At 36.3% G+C, this 24,114-nt stretch overlaps 1 protein-coding gene and 1 pseudogene across 1 annotated transcript in view; both read left to right on the top strand.

Moving 5' to 3' along the window:
• The first annotated feature begins 1,535 nt into the window (after positions 1 to 1,535).
• LOC129236058 (uncharacterized) lies at positions 1,536 to 2,132 on the top strand (annotated as a pseudogene).
• Positions 2,133 to 2,248: 116 nt separating this feature from the next.
• LOC129253498 (ras-like protein family member 10B) overlaps positions 2,249 to 24,114 on the top strand; it is a gene marked incomplete at its 5' end in the record, with an annotated part of 102,525 nt that continues 80,659 nt past the window's right edge. Inside the window, one exon of the mRNA XM_054891906.1 lies at positions 2,249 to 2,350. Within this exon, the coding sequence (XP_054747881.1) occupies positions 2,249 to 2,350 (102 nt within the window). The remainder of the gene's footprint in view (positions 2,351 to 24,114) is intronic.

Raw genomic sequence — 24,114 nt, forward strand, 5'->3', positions numbered from 1 at the left:
ATGAAGAGTATCAACAAGATAGGACCAAGATTGCTACCTTCTGGTACTCCAGAAGTTGATACAAATATATCGGATTTAAGATTCCCAATTTGAACAAATGAGATTCTATTTGACAAGCATGATTTCACTGTCTCAAAGCGTGAAATAGGCACGATTTTTATTAATGTTGGCGAATTCACTAGGAACTTAGATCGCCTTATCTTGTACAAATAAGATAAGCCGAGGTAACTCCCTGGCGCCGCTCAATTCAACTGATTAGCGCGGAATCGACTTTTCCTACTTCGATACTGGCCGCTACGTCGGCTATATTTTCATCACTTCGCACCAATGCCTATCTGGTTGTTGGCTGAAAGCCCGAAAGAGACCAATTCTCCTAATACAGCATTTTCTGCAGACTTGCAGACTATTAACTGCTTGTATCGCCGGTAAGAGATCGCTCATCGAAGTACTTATTTGAAGGGTATCGATAAGTCGATCAATTCGAGAATATCAAATTAAATAAAGCTAGGATAATACTTATCCAACGGAAGGTAAACTATATTGAAAAGCGAAACTTTTTTTTTCTCAAATAAATGTTTTTGATTTCAAATGCCACGCATTTATTGACCCACCCTCGTATAAAACATATAAAGCAATACATGGGTTAACAATAGGTATTACTTTAATCAAAGGTTAAAAAAAAATATTTTCTCATATCTCTAGTGCGCTTTTGTTCTACCATAAAATTACATTTACAACAACAAATCTGGTGATGTCAGAAACAGTTTCGCAAACTGTATATTAAAATGTGAAAGGCTATGTCCTCCAACTGATTTCCATTTAAATTTTTATTTTTCGTTGCAGCAATAAATGAAATGCTAACCAGAGAAAAATCACACAAAGCATAAACTCTAAAATCAGCAGCAAAAGCAATAAGAACAACAAGGAAAAAGAAGAAAAAAGCATTAACAAAACTCGACAACTCCTGACAGCAACCAGAGAATTATTGTGGCAAACTTTCAAGTACTCAAGAAACCAAAAAAGGTGAAGAATACTGTGGGAGAGAAGAAGGAGAAGACGCAGAACGTGCAGGTCACTTTGCATAAATCGCTTATAAACCTCTCGACGTTCAGCACACACGCACATGCACACATACACACACAAATTTAAACTAAAACGAATAAATCTAGCAGCTGAGTGGAGAAAAATGGAATAATAAGAACAAAAGAAAAAACAAAATAACAAAAACAACAACAACGATAACACCAAATCAGCAGTAACAGAGTTCAATAACCAGCAACAATCAAAACGAAAAGCAATAATAATCTTAAACAAATGTAAATATTTAAGGTAACAGCAACGGCATCGGTAACGGTAAAAAGAGCGAAGGGCAACAATAACAATATATAAGCCACAACAACTTAATGTTTATACACATACATACATACATACATCCCAACATAAATTCAAACTTCACAGCACTAAGTAATTGAATCAATCAGGAAAGAAATCAAGGATGCAGGGGAATAAAAAGCAAATTTTTGATTTTCCAACGTCAACAACAGAGCTCTGAATTAAGATTTTGAGATTTACATTTCAGATACAGATTTCATAAGCAAATACGCAATTATACTAAACTGAAAAGCTGCAGGCTATAAAAGCAAAGCAAAGCAAAGCAAAACCGAAAAGCGATGCAAGCGTGATTTGATTTCGGATTGTAGCAATTATTCGCCTTTTGAAAAGCTTCGTCATTCCAATTGCATAACTGAAAATAGTAGAATTATATTGAGGCTAAGCAAATAGATTATTGGGAAATCTTATTTGTCGAAAGTCACCACTCAAACAATTCCCTATCTGTATGCCAAGTATAATGTGGAGTACAATATCGCCGACAAATTCCAAGAAACTTCTGATTGACAGGACCCGAAGCGTCGACTATGTCGGAAACAATCACCATCAGCAGCAACAGCAACTACAACAACATCATCACCAGCATCATCAACAGCAAAAGGAGCACCAACAAAAGCAACAGCAACAACAGAAGAAACAACCGCAAATACATAACGCATCGAGGGCAACAGCAACAACAACAATTGAAACAGGTAAAACGCCAGCGCCAACAATCACAGCCACAGTCACAACAGCCATTACACCGAAAAGAACAGCGACAGCAACAACAGCTACCACGACCACGACTAATAAAACGCAATCGACCAAAATCTCAATCGCAATGGAAATTCACATACAAAATAAGTGCATCTCAGCATAGCGCATCACTCTGGAGGGTGGTGCGGAGCCCCCATGGCTGCAGGGCCCCCTTAAAGCGGCATTTTTGGGGGCCTCAGGCGTCGGTAAAACCAGCATATTACAGGTGAGTGAATGAGTGGGCGAGGGAATACGGAAGTTGTACTCTTTGGAGATTACACTAAGCTGCATTTATACACAAAAATAAATGTTGCTCATACGCCGTGACATGCATTCGAAGAAGTGAAGTATCTGTATAAGTAAAAAAAGTGTTGGATAAAAATCAATTGCTTACAGTTTCTTCGTCTTTACTCATAGAAAACTCGCAACAACGTGCAAAATCACAGCATCCTATCATCTAGGACATAAAAAAATTCTTTCATTTTCTGTGGAATACGTTGAAGATACTTTTTTGGAAAATGCCAACCCTCTACCTCCGCCTGAATATATGGGTATTTTTTGAGCTTTTCGGAGAAAATAGAGAAATAGCCAAGGACCGTAATTACTATGAGATTTATCTAATTAATCAGTCTTGAGTTTTAAATATTCAGAAAATATAAACATATTAAGATCAAACTTAAAATTAGTTTACAGATTTTTCTTTTTTCGCTCTGAGTTAATGATTATTTTGTGAATATTTATTTTTTTTTATCAAAAATAATCCTTTGGTTTTTAATTTTTTCTTTTTTATCAAAAATAATGATCCCTTGAATACACCCAGAGGTGCCCCCATTTACTAATTTTTTGATAAATAATAATTTAGACTAATTTATTATCATATGAGGTATTTTGTAGACTTTCTCTTAAGTCTGGTGAAGGTTATGGGATTTGCAATTATTTCTGTGACGAAAGGTCTGAGTGCAATTTGAGTCGAGTGTTGTGTGATATTTCTTCAATTATTGTGGGTGCTTTGAGATAACGAAGTCTTTGTGCATTTGTGATATAATAAGTGGCGTTTTAGATCATTCTGAAGGTTTCTGATTGGAATCTTTGAAGTATTTCAATGTTGGAGTTAGCAGTAGCCCCAAAGTTGAAAGTCATATGTCCATATCGATTTCCAGATAGCTGAGTAAAGTGAGAGCTGACTTTCAAGAGAAACATGAACATTTCAATGTAGTAACCAATATAGGCTACGGAGTTTTATACCTAGAGCCTTCCGTTTGGTGAAAATATGAGTTTTCTATGTAAGTTTGTTATCAAAATGCATCCCGAGATATTTTATGAGATTATTACATTATTGAGTTTAACGGGTGGGCCAGTTTTTCCATTTACTGTAAAAGTAACTTGAGAAGATTTTATCTCACTTGACTTAGAGCGCTAGCCTTTTATAATGTTTTATAGACTAACCCGCATGCATGTCAAAGGTTTGAGATATATCGAGAAAAGCCGCTGTGCAATTTTTTTATAAGTCTATGGACTTGTTCGATCGTGCCGTATTTTTTCGTGAAACCAAATTGCTGATTCGGGACTATATTTCGGTCTGCACTTATAGGCATCATTCTTTCGACGGAAAAGGATTTCATTACTTTTGAGGCAATAGGCTGATGAGCCAATATGATCCGACTTGTTCAGCGCTTTTTACTGGTTAGAGGATCAGTTTTACTTGAGCTACTTTCTGTTCTTTAATCTAATTCATTATATTAAACTTTGTATTTTCCTTCAAACATTTAAATTCAATTGATATCATTAACATTAACATTCTAATTTTACTACAACAAAACATTATATCAATAAATTGGTCAAATAGTGATACATTCATCTGTATATCACTACATACCGTCAGCGTCAAAATAAAGTATACACCAGGTATTGTTAAGTTTTGACTATTAGTTTACTTAAAAAAGTAAAACCCATATAAACTAAGGTTTCGAACTTAACTCAAAATTTATAAAAATTCACAATTTTTGCTAGGGATTTATAGAAAAATTTCAGGTACGCAGTTTTGTTGATTATTGAATTTTGGTATACTAAAATATAAAATTCAAGTATTTAGTTCAAAAATTGCGTTGATTTTTGACAATTTTTTCTGCTAACCGTATAGGATGTTTTTTTCCATGTAAAAAAATTGTGTCGAATAGAGAAAATGCGCAAGACCGCTTCCTAAAAAAATTGTCAAAAATCACTGTAATTTTAGATGTACTTAAACCTTGCACATTATTTACCAGAATTCAATGATCTATCAAACTAGATAACCGAAATTTTTCTAAAAATTCTAAGTAAAAAGTCTGAAATTCTGATGAAAACTTGACAAATTTTTAAATGTTTTATACAAAGTTCGAAACTTTAGTTTATATGGCTTTTGTTGTAGTTGAACTATACTTGAAAAAAATAATAATAGAAATTTGAAAATAAATAAATAATTACCTAAATCTTAACATGGCAGGGTGGGCGGGGGTGTGTATTCCGAGCACCTGGGGATTTCCTTCAGTTTTCGGCTCCCCAACTACTGTAGTGTCTTTCAGGCTGAACTGATGGCAATAATGAAAGCCGTGATACTGGTACAGTATGATGCGATATCTGGTGATGATATCTACATTTTCACTGATAGCCAGGCGGCGATAAAATCCCTCACTAAACAGTCGACAACCTCTAAGGTAGCCATGAAATGCCGCACATCTCTTAACGAGATGGCTGAGTCATTTCACCTAATGATAGCATGGGTTCCTGGCCATTGCGACATAGAGGGGAACTGCAGAGCTGATGAACTTGCGAAAATTGGCACCAAACTGACTGATGAGCACATAGACACTGATATAGGTATACCCTTGCAAACATGTAGACTACATATCCACGAGGAAATTGTAAGAATAGCGAATGAAAGATGGCGAAACGAAGCCACTTGCAAAATAGCCCGACAGATGTGGCCGACTCTCAATGCTAAACGCACAGAACTTCTACTAAGGAGGGACAAACATAGTCTCAACATACTGACTTCAGTCATAACGGGGCACTGCCTAATTGGTAGGCCCGCCCAGAGAATGGGTGTGCAAACACATGACTTCTGCAGAAGTTGTCCAGACGAGGAAGAGGAAGAGACGATTCCGCACCTTCTGTGCCATTGTCCTGCTCTATCCAGACGTAGACTCGCCAATTTGGGCAAACATTTCTTTAATGAATTAGAAGATCTCGGCTCTGTCGAAATTAAGGATCTAGCAAAATTTTTGAATAGTACACTGTGGTTTCAGGAGGGATAAGGGCTAGTTTCCCCATGCGGCATCACAATGGGCTACGAGCCTGAGTGTGTCCACAATGGACAACCGCTTCAACCTAACCTAACCTAACAATATGTGACGTACACTTTATTTTGACGCTGAGCGATTTGAAATTGTTCTACGAATTTAGCAACTTTCTATTTTTTTATTAAAAATTTTAAAGTAATAAAAAAAGCTCGTATAGTTAAATAATTGTATAAAATTTGCATACTCGTATAATTGCCATAATAGCGTAGAATTCCTGTATATGGCGAGTAAGAATGAATTATTATTAAGAATTCATTGAAAAGAGCTTCTTATGAAATATAACTCAATAAACAATCAATAAACACACATATCAGTACAAATTAAAATATTTTGCATTTTTGTAGTTTCAATTTTGGCAAGACTTTTGTATCATTATTTGTTTGTTATTTCACACACATAAAGGGATTTTTTATTGAGAGGTGTTAATTATTAAATATGCTATTTTTTATTACGTGCGCAACTAAATTCTCGCTGTTTTTTTTTATGAAAATACAACTTTATTCTGAACAAAGGTTACAAGTAAATCATTGAAAGTATTGCCCATCGCTGGCTACTAAGAGGAAGGTATGCCGTTAACAGTGGAAACTAACATCAGGCAAATGACCACCACTACCACGCTTACAGGACAATATCCGGCAAAACTTTCCATTACTACCACGATATATTTGAATGGAAGGCGGAGAGGAAGGGGGCGTGGCACCACCCACCACGCCCATTAGAAAGAGAAAGGTCACACCATTATAACTGTGAAAGTCCCAACCTCCTAGGGTCCCTATAGAACCCCCAGGAAAAGTTTTAAAATTAGGTTTTTTACGACCGCATTAGCAGTTTGTACTGAAATACAGTTGAAGAGAAGTGTATTCAGCAATCGTCAACCCAGCAAGCATTTAACTTAGGTTTTATATTCATAGCATAAAATTCTAAATAGAAAATTTGGGCTAAAAATTATCTATTTCACTATTTATAAAAAAAAAATTTTGGAACATATATATTTGAAAACAAAAACGTGCCGCGGGTCAAAATTTGGAATAAAAATCGGGCGAATTTTCAGTATTTGTAAAAATATTTTTTTTTTTTTGTAATATGTATGTACATTCTAAATCAAAAAAGCGTCCCTATAAATAATAAAAATAATAATAAACGAATTGTTCCCTTTTGATGGACTGGGTTTTCCTTATTTCGCTTTGTTCTTCTCTCTCTCATCGTTCGTTTGACAGTTCGCCCCCCACATTTGTTCTGCACGGTATTACAAACGATTAGAAGAACATTTGTAATAAAAGAATTTTAATAGAATTTGGAGTATTATTTTGTAAAAGTAGCTTTAAATCGAATCTTCATTTAATAAAGAATGTTTGAAAGTGAATATTGTTACTTTTCTGTGTTTGTATTTAAGTGAAGTAAGCGTCTGTAATAGGGCATTTTTTCAAGCTTATGCAAAAAAGAAGTATTTTAACGCTTATTATTGCTATTAATTCTTAATTGTAATTTATGAAAAGTACTATAAAACAAAAGGCTGATATAGTGACTACACTTGCGTGTTATAAGTTTTAAATTCGATCCACGCACTTAGACATTATAAACTACTTTATCGTGGTAGAAATGGAAAGCCAAGCCCAATATCCTTTTCATGAAATTTTCCATAACCGAATTGCAAAGTGGCTGCCCTATCTCCTCGATAGCCTCACGAATTCCATCTTTGAGGTTTTGAATCGACCCTGGGCTGTTGGCGTTGACCTTCTCTTTCAAGTCACCCCAAAGAAAAAAGTCACAAGGTGTTAAACGACAAGATCTCGGTGGCCAATTGTGATCACCTCTTCGAGCGACAACACGCTTCGGAAACTTTTCCCGTAAGAGATCAAAATAAACGTTGTCCAGATCAATACCATCCAATTCCGGCCATAAAAATCGTTCATTATCACTCAATAACGCAATCCATTCACCTGTAACACCTGTTATTGGAAAACCCTTTATATGATAAAAAAATTCATTTTGAAACATTTTAGCAATGGTCAAAACCACTACGAAATTATACCTTTCGTTCTCGAGATGTCTATAGAAATATGGCGGAAAAGGAATCAATTAATCATCTAATTTTGCTTTTTAATAAACTTTTTGTAATGAAAAAAAATTAGTCTGTGCAGACCATTGCTTCCACAACCACGGTTCTCCACTCCGATCGATCTTCTGCTACGCCTTTCTAGTTTGCGATCCCTTATTTTCCACAATTCGGCTGTGACATCATCAATCCAGCGTTTGTTTAGTCTCCCTCGACCTCTCCGTCCAACCACGTTTCGTTATTCGATCTTATCCGACATGTTCCGTCATCTCGGCGAAAAGGACATAGATTTTTCGCAGTATCTTTCTTTCAAACCTCAGTATTTGGAAGATGTCTGTTGTTGGTTCAACTACCCATACCTCGCCGCTGTATGTTAGTATGGGTCGCTTTATACATTGCCATCTTTTGACCTCTTCATAGCAATCAAGTCTTCAATAATTTTATGTGTGCAAAGAATGTTTTATTTGCTGCGCTTACTCGGTCGTTTATTGCTACGAAAGGGACAGAATTGCTGCTGATGAAGAGACCTGAGTATTTAAATTTTTCAACCCGCTGAATGCATTCACCATTGATTTCGATGTGGGCATCATCACTCGGTTTCTTTGCGAAATGCATATATTTCATTTTCTCTGTGTATATACGTAGGCCCACTTCTAAAGCTGAATTTTTCAGTTGTTTATATATTTTCTTAAGCTCTTGTTCATTTTGCGCACTCACGACAATGTCATCGGCATAAGCTAACCCTTGTGAGCTGCAGTGATAAATCGATAAATCATAACCCTCGCATTGGTGTTTAATAGCGTCATCTGGACTAGTTTTATAATTTTTATCGATATACCTTGTTTAGACATATCGTTCACACGGTTTCTACTAATACTGTCGAAAGCTTGCTTAAAATCAATGAACAGACAATGCAAATTCAGTTCAAACTCTCTGTGCTTCTCTGATATTTGCATTAGTGTGTCGATCTCCCCTGGCAAAACCCGCACTGATACCAGTGTTGAGGATAGATATACCTCAGTAAATGCTAAGTGGTAGCTGTTCAGTTTCCCAAATTTTTCTTATCAAGTCTGTTACCATATTATTGAGCGTTTCACCACCGTATTTTAAAAGTTCTGCATTTATTTGGTCACTGCTTTTATTATTTTTTAACATTGTTAAACTTTCTATCACTTCGTTGCGACCCCGTGCTTCTATGAGGTTCGCAATAACAACAGCTGTCTAGTTTACAAATCTCAAATATTATTGACTTACAATGCCATTTGCAAAAATTATTATAATTGATTTATTGTGATTAATTTTTAAGCTCTCATACATCTGTTATATATTTTTTTCTCTCGATTACTCCTTTAAAGAGCATAGGGCCTCTACAAGGCTTCTTCGACGATGCTGTTGGCATAGCATTGTCCCTGCTTGTGTTCATGGAAGATAAATTATGCAGGATAGATCTTTTCAGTGTTATTTGGCTGGCCACGGCCTCTGCTTCCCTGAGAATTGCAGGGTCGTGGTGGTCTAGGGTCATGGTGGCGGTGATATGGGGTGGTTTTCTAAACGCGTTTTATACTGTTAAATACTATTTCTGAAGAAAAGAAAGAACCCATATGTGAGTGTGGTTGAGGGTTAATATGTTCTATCGAAATATTCCCCACATTTTGTATACCTCCGTTGCAAGAATTTTTTGATTTCGTTTGCCGTTTCCTTCTAACATTGGGTAAACTTCAGCCCACCTAAAAAAAATGAGGATTTCAACCTTAGAAATAATCTATGATAAATGTTGGGCACAAATCATTATTTTTTCTGTGTTGCTCAGTGTAATGATATTTATATAACTACCACGCATCACTAAAATGTACTAAAAATGTTTCCCTAAAATGTTACTCATACGCCCAGCACCCATATAAAAAAAAACATCTAATATCTTAAAGAATAGACTTGGTAGACGAAACCCACCAACCCTATACATTCTTATTTCAGCTGCTGGGTAACGCAAACATTAACAAACCCTAATTAGAAATATAAAACTTTTTCAAATTATCCACGCCCCACGCAGGTGTCGGAAGTTGTCGACTCTGCCAAGCTGTGTAAATGAGAACAAAATGGGAGAGCAAAGTAAAAAGATTGTATTAGGCATAAATTATGTATGGAGCGAAATAAAGTACGACAAAAATTATGCCGGAAAACGTACAAAATTGTCAACTTACTTTGAAATATTGAATTAAATATATGACTGCGATTGCTAAGGCTGCTATGTTCATTACCAATTTTTCACACCCTCCATATCCAGTTTTGCTTGTAACAGCGTGTGACATCTACAGAAGCCCCGAGAATGGCAGGGCTTCAAAATAAGTTAAATTAGTGCTGTAAAGTTAATGGCAACTTTCTGTTTCTGAGAAAAACGAAGTGACAATAGAAAAGGAATTAGAAACTAGAAAGGTAAAGAAAAGTCAATAAATTACTTTAATTTCGACTGCCTAGAGTGTTGGGTAATAAATGGTCGCGCTGGCAGACAAAAAACCAACAAATTTGACAAGGGCATGAAAGGTTTCTGCTTTTGACAAAGGAAAGGCAAGTGATTTGAAGAAAAAACCAATACTCAAAAAATGAGAAAATCTAAATTGCTTGTGAAGCGTGTAATTGCAAAAAAAAACTTATTATTATAAGGAATTAAGCAGAGGAAAGCCAATGAAGGCAAGTAATATGGCAAGAGGGAGCATTAATATAATATTACAAAGGAAAATGGAAGTGGCGCCAATATGTATGCAATGCGGAATTACAGGGTAGGTCATCTAGCAATTTGATATAATTTGGCTATAATATAAGGACGCATAAATATATTTTATTAATTTTTTTTGGTGAAAAAGTTAAATATTGCCATCAAACATGAAACAGAATAATGCATTCGCTTCCATATTTCAACATTGTATTCGTTGTCACACAAATAATAATCTAATGGTATCAAATCGTAGCTACAAGGCGACCAATTGTCATCATCCTTTCGGCTGATTATTCAACTTTCGGTATTCAATGTTATTTTGGTCATACATCTAGTTCACCCTATATAAAAGAATATCGCAATCAATATTTTTATATTATTATATTTCAAATTTAACTTCACAAATTGATTGGAGTTAGTTTAGATAAATTTTACTTTGAAGAACTTTTGTAAATTTTTCGATTTTTCTCATTTGGCATTTGACAACTATAGCTTACGAAAACTATGTTGCTTTGGCACATAGCGACGTTTCGATCGGTTTGCAACCGCGAGCGTTTGCCAGCACTTCGCTAGAGTAATAGATATTTTCACTGATTCGCTGCGCGTATTGGAATGGAACTTGAAAAGTGTTGGAAATCCTAGTATGAAACTTCCAGAGATTACTAACAAGCTACCTTAGCCAAAAGGATTAGCGCATTGCTATCATGCGGTGTACGGAGGTTCAAATCTCCGTGAAATACCAAAATCAAGAAAAAGTTGTTTTCTAATAGCGGTCGCCTCTCTGCAGGCAATGCCAAACCTCCGAGTGTATTTCCGCCATGAAAACGTTCCTCATAGAAAATATCCGCCTTTCGGAGTCGGCTTAGAAGTCTAAGTCACATTTATTTATTTGTTTAAATTTTTAGTGGAAAAACACAAATGTTCTTTCTGACTATTGCCTTAATGCTAATATAAACAATATTGTTGTCCCGGCAATTGGCGGCCGCAAATAAAACAATACTTAAGTCCTGGTAGTTGTAGGCTGAAATCTTTATTTTTACAATTATTTCAAGTTTAATTATAAAAATGTATAAAACTTACATTTTATTCGCTTGCGGCGCCTGTGCGCTCGAACAATGTAGAAATCAAAAGAATGAATTTGACGTTTGTATGAGGGAATGAGGAAATGACAAACAGATGAGTGCGATGGGTTGCCATCGCACTTTTCGCAACAAGCGTGAATGTAAAAGATTATAAATTAATCGATAATCGCAGGGAATGAGGAAAGGGAATTCGCAACAAGCGTGAATGTAAAATTTTTAAATGAAAGAATTTCGCAACAAGCTTGAATGTAAAAGATTATAAATTAATCGATAATCGCAACAAATATATTAATAGAATAACAAATAAGACAATCTAAAACTAAAATAAACTTAATTAAAAAGAATACGATTATATTAGCGAATTAGATGATGTAAGAAAGAAGAGAATTGATTTGTGGAATAATTTGTGGAACAACATCAAGGCCCACGCCACCAAAAAGAGGAGGAGCTCCACCAAATACCCAAATAGGGTGTGAGCACCAATTATATATGTATATATATATATATACCAGCTGTACCCGGCGCGCGTTGCTACGTCTACAACTAAAATAAATTTAAGAAAAATAACTTGAAAGAAAAATCAGTACACAAATATTCAATTCATTCTAAGCCATTTTATTGATTTTGTTTATTTCGAAAAAATTGTGACATTACAAAGCTTAGTTTCAATTCGATGTTTATTGAAGTGCTGTGGGATACACAATATTTCTTGTGTTTCCAACTGGTGCGTAGACGAATAAATCAGAAGGTTTTCCGACACGTGAGCAAGCCACATAGAGCTGTCCATGTGAGAAGCATGGATTCTTCAAATTTAATCCACAATTTTGTAACGATTGTCCTTGTGCTTTATTCATAGTCATTGCGAGAGCGAGTCGCACCGGGAACTGTAAACGTTTGAACTCGAATGGCTTATCTGTCGGGCTCATTGGGATACGTGGCAACAGTACGTATTCACGTTTGAATTTTCCAGTCAAAATTGTTCATCATTTTCTTGAGTTGTACTCGCATGTTAGTTTTTAAAGTCAATTTCTGTAAATGACGCCATAGAACTGATGAGTTTAGACATACATTAAGTTCATCAGCGGGTGTTGAACGTGGTAAAATGGGCAGTGTTTGTCGAAAATCACCAGACAATAAAATGAGTGAGCCACCGAAGATCCATGAGTTTCCTCTCAAATCTCGCAGTGTACAATCAAGCGCTTTCAAAGCTTTCTTATGAGACATTGTACATTCGTCCTATATGATAATTTGACACGTTTGGAGTACTTTTCCCATTCCAGAGTTTTTGCTGATGTTGCATGTTGGTGCCTCAGTGTTTTGCAAATTCAACGGCAGTTTCATTGCTGAATGCGCTGTTTGGTCACCATCCAAAAGAGTTGCCGCAATTCCAGATGATGCAATAGCCAGAGCAATATTATTTTGTGATCATATGGTTGCCAAAATTAGTGAAAGAAGAAAAGTCTTGCCTGTACCACCGGGCGCATCCATGAAAAACCGTCCACCGCTTTGTTCTGTGATTGCGCGCATAATTCTGTCAAACGCAATGCGTTGTTCTGGAATCAACTGCGGAAGATTTGTTCTAACGAATGTCCCCAGTTCATCAAAATCATAGTGTGTTTCTCGTTGCCTCTGCGTAAAAATGCATGGTCATACTAATTATTATGACAATCGGTTGAACGGGGCAGAAGCTGCTACTCAGCAGCGCCCTTGGTGTCGAGTGGCAACAATAAGCATATTCTATAAACCTTCTCCGTGGAAAAATACATATATGTATCAATTTTTATAATAATCGGTCCAGTAGTTTTTGTGTTCATCGATGACATACAGACAAACATTCATTTTTATATTGTATATAAGATATATATAATTGAATGAATGACAAAATTTTTAATTTTTTGTTTAACTCTTGTTTCAGACTACTTCTTATTATAATCAAATCTGCTAATAAACCAGTTTTTATAAAAATCGACAACTAAATCCGTAATACTCGAATCACTTGACATGGAAACGCTTGTTTCAGAAAGCTATTTTAATTGACCCCAGCAGCCATTGCAAGTAACTATTTCAAAATATTTGTCCCGATTTGAGAAATTATCGAAAAAAAACCAATATAATTTTTAAACTCTCTCAACCCTCCCGAAATACCGTCACCTGAACTAATTATTAAATTAAGAGCTCCGGTAATACTACTATGTAATCTAACTCCGCCAACATTGTGTGATGGAAGTAGGCTACCGAGGAGAGAAGTTAGGCTTACTATTTAATCCCCATTGCAGAAGATGTGGCGACCTTTCAGAGAATGAAACTGTTGCACTTTCTCTGTAATTCTCCGGGTTCGGCAGCTAGACGATTGGCTTGCTGTAGATATAATGGTATCAAACCCGCTCTTTAGTGCTACTTGGTGAGTGCCCGACTGGTACTTGAACCATTTCACCTACCTACCTAGGCTACTGAGGAAGGCAGTTAGAACGCATTTGCTTGAGTCTGCAATTTTGTTACGCTGGGGTATTGAAGAAAAACTTTTTAATTCCCAGAATTTCGATAATACTGATCGATAAATATATATTTGTCCAATAAAAGCAACCAAGGAACAAATAAAGTACTACAATTCGACGAGATATCTCATACAGCCATAGCTAATATATGTATATTGATTCTCTTGAGTAATTTATTAACTCTATTTCATTAAGCTGCCACAAACAACCATTTGTCATATTCACTTTTGTTCACGAGTCTCACCAAACTGCCAGATGCATTGCTAAGCCTTAACAAAGCGTAATAGCATGTCGAAAATGCACGCTCACACTAGCAAATCATAAATTAAAAAGAGAGAAGGCAAAAACTAAGCAATAGGCTGACTCATTGGCGAGGGCGAGGTTTCCAGTAGGCAGGAGAATGGCAAAAACATTGAATTCTAACAAAACAGTTATTCTAGTTGTGACAACAACAATAAAGCAGAGCCAGTTGCTGATGGAACTGAGATATGGTGGGTAAGTACTAGAACAGGATAATCCAGGTCAATAATCTTTGGAACACAAAAACTTTCTCCTTGACATAAAAAAATTGATATATCATAATTTAAGATCCGCCTGTAAATGTCTAAGATATGAAGGAAAATGTAAAGAGGCGAACCTTACTTTGGTTTTTCTTGTAAGTTGGTGTAATTTCCATTTTATATTTTGGATTATTATTAACAAAATTTGAGAAACATGCACTTAAAGTTGAGCAAGTACTTTTAAGCTCACACGCATTTGTGCTGCAAGAATTTCTTCCAATGAATTTGACTCAATGCTATGGGAGGCCACCTTATTTTTGCATAAAGAGAATGCACGTGTGCTTATTAAAAAGTTTTGAAGGGTTTCTAAGAGGGCTACAACAACAAGAATAGTAAAACGGCACTTTTAATATTTTGATTGAGCCTTGGAAACCGGTAAAATTGCACTAAAATACGTTGGGCTGCAAGGAAATGGTCAAAATACCAACAACGGAATACCTATGTTTTATGTTGCAATGGGAGTAGTCCGCTCTATGCCTCAGAAGAAGCTGAAACTCATCTGAATATTCAAGCCATACCCCTAGTATGAGTTTTTGAATTACTCAGCGACTAAGAGCATACTAATAATTAGGGTCTTTAATAAGCTACAAATGACACAGAAAAGTCCTTCACCTTCTTCTATATTAGATAAAAATATTTGAAGCTTGACGTCTAATCGATAATATAGCAAAAACTCTACTGGGTTCCAAAAAACAGAGATATGCTGTGTAACTAGAAACGCGATGTGTATGCGTCAAAAGTGTCTTAAACATGAGTGGGGAAATTCAGTATAAGGTATCATTCCTCACGTCTCTTTGAGTTTTCTGTATTCATAAGCCGAGGTAAAAGTTCGAACTGCAAATAACAAATTGCCAAATCTACACGGCTGCAGAGTAATTCGCTTATTTTACTCAATATTCAACGAACAAAGAACGGGTGATTTGCAGAAGCTCAAAAATCAACACACAACTCCTCAAGAATAGCGACTTGGGATTTCTGGAGCTCCACTCCTAGAGAGGGCACTATCACTCACCTCCCTCTCAACCTAAAACTGCGTGGTGCAAGTAGCATAGTCACCTCAGCCAATGGATGATAGTTTGACATTTAACGCTACAAAAAGTACTTTGGTAAAATGAGTAGCCAAACGCTCAAAGGCGCCACTTAATGGGTCAAGAAAAATCCTCTCTATGTCAGTTTCTATGATCACAGGCTATTATCTCCCAGGTCGGCATGCTCAAAGATTGAATGTATCACATATCGACTCTTGCAGAAGCTACAAGAATAAGGAGGAGGAAGAGTCTGTCAGACAGCTTTCCTGTCAACGTCCAACGTGGCATGTTACTATGTTAGATATTTTGACTCATTGTTCTTGAATGATGCTGATAGCCTTAGGATTAGGAGTAGCAGGTAACTGCTACTGTGTTGTCACAATGGATCGGTAACGGTCTGAGGAAATGGGTTCAAAGACCGACTGCCACTTCTACCTACTCACGCATCTACCTAGATGAAAACCAATAAATTTCCCACAATACCCGCATTTACTTAATTTTTTTATTGAACATTTTTAAGTCATGCCGTGCAAGTTTTATTTTTGCACTTTTTTTACATATATTTCAATTTCCAGCGCTTTAATCCAGCGTTCCAGCTTTTGAATCAACACTCTCTGAGACTTATTATTGCAAAATACTACCAAAAGGGTGGAAATTCTAACAGTAGATGTCGCTTGTATCATAAGCGAGGGAGGGCAAATCAAAATACCGGTTACAAAGGAAAAACTTTTTTAATCAAAACTAAGACTTGTGGTTAAAACGTGCATACGCAATGCGCTAAGATATGACTTTCAGGAAAATATGTATGGGATATGTGCGCGCAGGTATAAAAATGCATCCTTTCGCATACAACGATTTTTTCTGAATAAAAAGGAGAGCTTTCGAAATGAAAGCATTATTTAATAAATCATTCTAAAAAATAGCTGAAAGGGGTTTCACAGGTAAAATGTCACTATGATTCAGTCATCAAATATTTTTACTATTGTTTCAGTTTGCGCTACATTCGAGTCCTCTACACACACACCCTCTCAAGTAGGCAACGTAATATACATATATATATAAGTAATATTATAGCAGATTGAAAACAAAAAATTAAAAATGGGAAACAGTTGTGTAACTACTTTTAAAGTAAACTTTGCTAAAAGTGTTATTCAAAGCTTGAGTTGTCATCCTTGTTGCCACCTGAGTTACCGCCACCATTCACATATGCACATCGTTTCTTTGCACAGTGCACACAAATGAGTTGTAGCAGAACTTTTGCAATATCGACATCAATTTTTCATTTTTCTCCATTTTTGTATTTGTATCTCCTTCTTTTTACGTGAATATTTATACAAGACGCTTTGTATAATCCGATATTTGTATCTATGTGCACTAAGTCCAGCGGAATCGAGGTAGATGGATGTAGAACCTATTTAGCCAGAAAATCGAAATAGCCTGACATCATGGCATTTGCAAATTAGCATGGTAACACATCAGCAAAATATATGTATTTGCCACCATATGTAAATCACCCTCACGCATAGCAAATCGTGTGCTTCAAAGACTTCGGCTTTATTTTCGTCCCGCAGTAAGTTGCACTTTTGTATATATAACATTTCATTTGCCGAGCTGATCGCCGCAGCTCTCTAAAGGCCTATGATGTAGTAAATTTAAAGCTTACGCTGTTCGCATATTACAAGCATACATTAAACCTCGCCCCAGCTTCAGCGGTGCGCACAGAAGCGATTCATCACAGGAGTCTTCCGAGCCACAAGGCTCAAAAAATTTATCAAGAGGTGGTTAGCCGCACCGCACTGATGTGCGCTAACAAAACTTATGAGCTATCAAGCTCAAATAAGTAAACGAACTCCGATAATTCCCTTCACTCCTTGGCTACCCCACTGTCCCCAGCCTAAACAATCAATTTCTAAAATTATACCTAAAATATGCAAGGCATGTCAAGTATGTTTCTGACACATGACAAAATTATTATATATATACAGGGTGGCTGATGAATTTTGCTACATTAAGAAACTCAAATAACTTTTTTTTTTGGTGTATGGAATTCATTTATTTTTTTTCAAGTTGAAGGTCATTAAATTTTATTAAATGTAGCTTAACTAGTTTTAAAAATAATTGAATTTAAATGCCCCCCATGCTCGTTGACACAAGTGCGGCATCTTAGTAAAAAGTTGTTCATTGCTGCTTTGAGAGTTGCGACAGGAATAGCCGCAATTGTTGCCCGAATAGATTGTTTTAGTTCATCCAAATTTGTTGGCTTTGTTTTATAAACTTCTTGTTTACATAAACCCCACAAGAAAAAGTCAGGTGCAGTAAGGTCAGGCGACCTGGGGGGCCAACGAAATTCGGAGTTTCTTGAAATCAGTTTATTGGGAAATTTTCGTCGCAAATCTGTCATAACAGTCTGGGCTATGTGAGACGTTGCCCCATCGTGTTGAAACCACACAGAGTTGAAAAGAATTCTCTTTCGGCGTAGTTCTGGATAGAAAAATTCTTTCAGCATTTTCAAATAACGGTCTCCAGTAACTGTAACGGTGTGACCATTTTCTTCAAAAAAATAAGGCCCGACAATACAGCGTGAAGAAACCGCACACCACACTGTCACGCGAAGAGGATGCAATTCCGTCTCGTGGAGTATCTGTGGGTTAGAAGTACTCCATATTCGACAATTTTGTTTGTTCACATTGCCGTTTAAATCGAAATGGGCCTCATCAGCCATGAAAAGGCAGTTTAACATGTTTTGGTCTTCTTCCACCATTTGCAGGATCTTCTGGCAAAATTCCAAGCGAATCGGCAAGTCTGCTGCATTCAGTTTGTTAACCATTTGAATTTTGTAGGGAAATAAGTCTTAATCTTTGTGCATTATTGTTTGCAAAGACTGTCGGCTGACACCAAGTTGAGCAGATAAGCTTCTTGTTGAAACCCTTGGATTGCTTTGTATAGCTGCAGCTACAGCAGCGATCGTGGTGGGTTTCGATGATAAGGCCTTCTTGCGACTGTTCCTTGCTCAGCAAAATTATTCACCAGTCTCATTATGGTCCATCTGCTCGGGGGATCGCCGCCAAACATCCGCCTGTACTCTCTTTGTACCAAAAGTACGGATTCCAGTGCGTGATAGCGGCGGACTATCCAAATTCTTGTTTGCGTGTCCCAGTTATCCATTTTAATAAATTTTAAAGATCAATCTGCAAATTAAAACAAAAATGGAACAGATAACTTAAAAAGAAAAAAAGTTATTCAATTTTTTTTTGGTAGCGGCTTTCATCAGCCACCCTGTATATATATATAATTGGCACGTACACCCTTTTTGGATGTTTGGCCGATCTCCTCCTCCTATTTGTGGTGTGCGTCTTGATGTTGTTCCACAAATGGAGGGACCTACAGTTTCAAGCCGACTCCGAACGGCAGATATTTTTTTTATGAGGAGCTTTTCCATGGCAGAAATGCACTCGGAGGTTTGCCATTGCCTGCCAAGGGGCGACCGCTATTAGAAAAATGTTTTTCTTAATTTTTTTTTTTGGTGTTCCACCGAGATTCGAACCGACGTTCTCTCTGTGAATTCCGAATGGTAGTCACGCACCAACCCATTCGGCTACGGCGGCCGCCCAACAGAATTATACAGGTGAAATAATAAGAGCTGTACTAAGTGTTGTACCAGTACCGCTATGTACTCGATACCTGCACTCGTTAAAAGTATCGATTCTTACTGGTATTGAATTGATTGTGAAATTCATATAGAGAACCCTCTTTGCCATTTCATAACGAGGTGAAAATGTGCATTTCAAATCTTTCCATGTCTTTGGCGGATTGCTCTTTAAGTGCGCTATAAATATTGAAAATTCTTGAAAATTTTCTTTTGCCTTTTTTGTCTTAATGCTGTAACAATCTCTTTAATCGTGTATACTGCTTTGAATAAGCAACGAGGTAATGGTAAAGTGAATACGTTTGAATTTAGGGCCCAAAGTTGTAGCTATAGCAATGGTTTTAAAGAACTCTGAGTACCGGCGTGAAGAACTCGAGTCCAAAAAGTGCACATTACTTTAACAAAATATCGCCTGGTGCCCTAAAATGCTAAGAGGGCCTAATGGCCCAGCTAACCTCGTCGGGAGGAAAAATGACTCCGGGCAACCTCTAAATTGTTTAATTCAACACAGACCATTTGTCGTATTGAGCCCAGTTATCTGTTGCCAATCCATTAAATGAGCCCAGAAAGTGTACCTGAAGCAAGTATTCTGCAGTGGCCTTCCAGCTTTTTGTGTATTACATCTAGTTCTCTTAAAGTAGCAACAACATTTGTGTGTTCAGTGCATACGGCCTTGTGAAGTCTAGCACCCGTCGGAGCTTCGACATCCTGCAAGATGCACTCCTGGATTTTCTTAATTATTTCTTGTAATTGGTAAGAGCGACGGCAAATATTATAAAAAATGAGGTTGGTACAATTTGATGCGTAAGCGAGTTTTGTTAAGTTGTAACAGATACGAGTTCCGAGATACACGCATTTACCCAAAATATAATTTTACAAATTGTAACTCGCGTCATATTTCTTTCATCGGTTCATTTCACTTCATTTATAACAATGATACCAGGTTTTTTTTTTTTTTTAATTTGAACGCTTCATGGCAGGTGGACGTAGTTATGCACCGATTCCGATAGAAAATATAAAATTTTTGTAAACTCTCGTCATATGTGGGTGACCCTGAGAACTGAAGAACTAAAGAAAGTCAAACTTTCAACTCGGCCTCAGTCTAGACTGGTGCTTGCCACTGGAATTAAATATTCTAAACTTTTAACTTCAATGATTTTTTTAAATGATCTGCGTTAGCATATAAGAAACAGTATCATAAAATATGAAACTTTGATATTTTCACAGACTTTTTGAAAATATCACGAAAAAGTGAAATTTTTCACATTTACAGTTTGAATTCAATTCAAATAAAAGTAGAGTATTTTTTACATTAACACGTTGACTGCCAAGGCCATTTTCAGAAAACTGGCCAAAAATGACATTTTGATTTTTTCACATTATATTACTAAAAAATCTATTTCTAGATCATTGGTATCATCAAAAATCAAAAATGATGTTTTTTAAATCTCGTAGTTGGCGTCTGGGAAAGAACTCGCTACGAATTATCTCGTAGTAGGTAGGTCCTTTTTTCCTAAAAAAACATCATTTTTGCGTTCTATAGTATTTTGTTTTATAGTTATTATCATTTATTATAATTATCATAATTTTATTATTATTTTCTTTCTTTTTAGATTTATAAACATTCTCTAAAATCACTGTTATAATTATCAAGAACCCAATATGGATAAGAAAAGGTCACTGAATCAAAGTAAAATTGAGTACAACGCAAATCTAAGTGATTCAGAAGATGATTTCAGCGATGGTAGTAATGACATTTATGAGCCTTCTGAGAATACAAGTGATAGTGAAGATGAAGTCATCTCCGAACCTGAAGACGTCTCCGAATCTGATAATAATGACGATGATTTTCAAGCAACAACGTCAAATGAGAATGATGATTTGTGGACAGAAGTTCAACACAATCCTGAATTATTTCTTTTCGAAGAAAATGTTGGTGTGAAATTAGATACTACTGTGTCCAAAAAATAAGGTGACATTTGATTTTAAACTGCGCGCTTTGAAGGATTAGGAGAATTCTTTTTTTTTTTAGGTTGGTAGTACTGTGAGTGACATCTATGTCAAATTTCATGTGAAATATTCATTTACTGTTTGAGATACGCGTCGTTTTGTGAGCTGCTAAAAGTGAGTTTCTCGTTTTTTGCAATGTCGAAATTTGTTGAGCAAAGAATTTGCATTAAATTTTGTTTGCGGAATCAATTTTCGGATACGTTGAGGATGGTGCAGAAAGCCTTTGGTGATGAGGCTATGTCTAAAAAAAATGTTTACAAGTGGTATAGTGAGTTCCAAGCCGGTCGTGAACGTGTCGAAGACGAAGAGCGTCCTGGGCGACCATCAACCTCAACTGACGAAGCTCACGTCCAACAAATCAAAGATTTGGTGTTGAAAAACCGTCGATTAACGATTAGAGACCTTGCTGATGATGTTGGCATATCGAAAGGCTCAGTCAATACCATTTTGAAGGATGTTTTGGGGCTCAAGCGCGTCAAATCTCGACTGGTACCGAAAACATTGAATTTTTTGGACTCGTAATTCGTGATCATTTCATCAAAAACTCAACCCATATCGTTCCGCAACCACCGTATTCACCTGATCTGGCACCGTGCGACTTCTGGCTGTTCAGCAGGCTCAAAAGACCGCTCCGGGGACACCGTTTTGACACGATAGAGGAGATTCAAGCCGCAACGAAGACGGAACTGAAGGCCATCCCGGAAAGTGACTACAACCAGTGTTTCGAAAATTGGAAAAAACGTTGGCATAAGTGCATTGTGTCGGGAGGGGATTACTTTGAAGGGGATGAAATTGATTTGGAAGAATAAATAAAGAATTTTCAAAATAAATACAATGTCACCTTATTTTTTGGACACAGTAGTACATCACATTTTACAGTACAAACGCTGGTGGATTTATTTTTTTCAGATGAGTTTCTTGCATTACTGGTAGAACAAACTAATTTATATGCTGCGCAAGAAATTGCAACATTGGAAAATGGGAATCAAAATGCTATAAAAAAATCTAAAAGGATATCAAATTGGCAAGACGTAAGTGCTACAGAGATGAAAGTTTTTATTGCACTTTTATTGCAAATGGGACCTTGTACTTTTCCAACAATAGAACAATACTGGAACAAAAACAAGCTATATAATGTAAACTTTTATGAGCCGCAATCGATTCCAGTTGATACTTCGTTATTTTCATTTGGTTGATAACTCACAACCATCTACCGACAGATTATACAAGGTGAGACCAATCCTAAATCATTTCAACGATGTTATACGTGAAAACTATGTACCAAGTAAAAATATTTGTATTGACGAATTCATGATGCTATGGCGGGGAAGATTGCTTTTCCGCCAATACATAAAAAATAAAAAACACCAATATGGTGTCAAACTATATGAACTATGTGAGTCCGACGGTCTTGTAATAAAAATAAAAATTTACAGCGGAAAATCTGAGGAAACTACCCATAATGTAGGTCACACTGCTGACGTTGTTTTACATTTACTTGAGGACTATCTCGATAAAGGCTACGCGCTTTACATGGACAATTTTTATAATTCAGTTAGTCTTACAAAACTGTTAATATATATACACGAAAAACTTATGTGTGTGGAACCCTACGAAGTAACAGAAAAGGAAACCCCAAAGATGTGGTAAATCGTATACTAAAAAGAGGGGAGTGTTTTTGGCAGACAAATGGTCCTGTTACTGTATGCGAATGGAAAGACAAACGAGAATTTCAAACATGCACGCTATTGAAATGGTAGAGGTGCCCAATCGCAATGGAAGAATTTCTATGAAACCGAATATAATTCGAGATTACAATAATGGAATGTCTGGCATTGACCGATCGGATCAAATGATTTCGTACTACTCATCTCTAAGAAAGACTATTAGATGGCACAAAAAGGTTTCACTTCATATTATAGAGATATATATACAAAATGCTCACAGACTTTACGAAAAAGTAACTTCATCTAAAATAAAACTGATAAAGTTCAGAGAAGAATTCGTCTTGGCGTTGATTGGAGATTTTCAACCAGTTTAAAAAAAAAATAGATCTAAAGAGCTCCATTATTTAGAGTGTTTACCACCAACGGAAAAAAAAACAGCGTCCGACAAAGCCATGTCGTGTATGTACCCAAGAAAAAAAACGCCGAGAAACGCGTTACTTCTGTCCAGCCTGTCCAGAGAAGCCAGCCCTTGGTGTGGAAAATTGTTTTAAAAACTTCCACAAACAATAATATATTACATTATTTCTTGTATTTGAGTTAATTTATCCATTATATTGAATGAATTTTTGCATTATATTGAAAGAATTTTTTTTTTTAATAAAAAAAAAGCTCACGGAAGCCAAACCCAAAATTTTTTTCTTTTCCCAGAAGCCATTTATCGATACTAACACTATTATAATACAGTTTTACTCGTAGCTACACAAAAAGTGGTAGTTTTAGGTAGTACGAGTTATCTCGTAGTTGGCAGTCAACGTGTTAAAAAAGCACTTTGAAGCTGCTCAACAAAAAAATGTCCAACGTAGCAATTCACGCCAGTCACAATTACCATACATTTTATAAAAAATAAAATTTATCACAGTTTTAAATAGTTTAGAAGCCCATTAGTTTGAGTTAAACAAAGGATTTTCACTATTGGTTTGAAGTTTTTATATGCTTAGCCCAACCAGCGCGGCGTCACTGCTAGTAAACTATAAATGAGTAGTTTTTCGGGTATTTCACTTATGTAGTTATATAAAAACAAATTTTCTGATGTTTCAATTCACATCGCCATGTGTGACATATCTGCGAGTCAAGCCATTAATATTTACTTTTCGCACAAATTTTACTGCACATTCACCAAACCTCTTTGTTCTGCTTTGTATTTCTCATGTCGATGTTTTTGTAATAATGACCACTGCATAAGCGCTTTAACCCAAATGTATGTATATAGATATGCAATGTACATCCAAAACATACTCGTCTCCACAATTTTTATCTCAATTCTGGTAACTTCTACGTTTTTTATGCATTCACTGTGTGATGGTAGCCAGAAAATTTGTATACAATTGCGCTTTT

Source organism: Anastrepha obliqua, chromosome 1 (assembly GCF_027943255.1).
Source record: "Anastrepha obliqua isolate idAnaObli1 chromosome 1, idAnaObli1_1.0, whole genome shotgun sequence".
Classification (NCBI taxonomy): Eukaryota; Metazoa; Arthropoda; class Insecta; order Diptera; family Tephritidae; genus Anastrepha; species Anastrepha obliqua.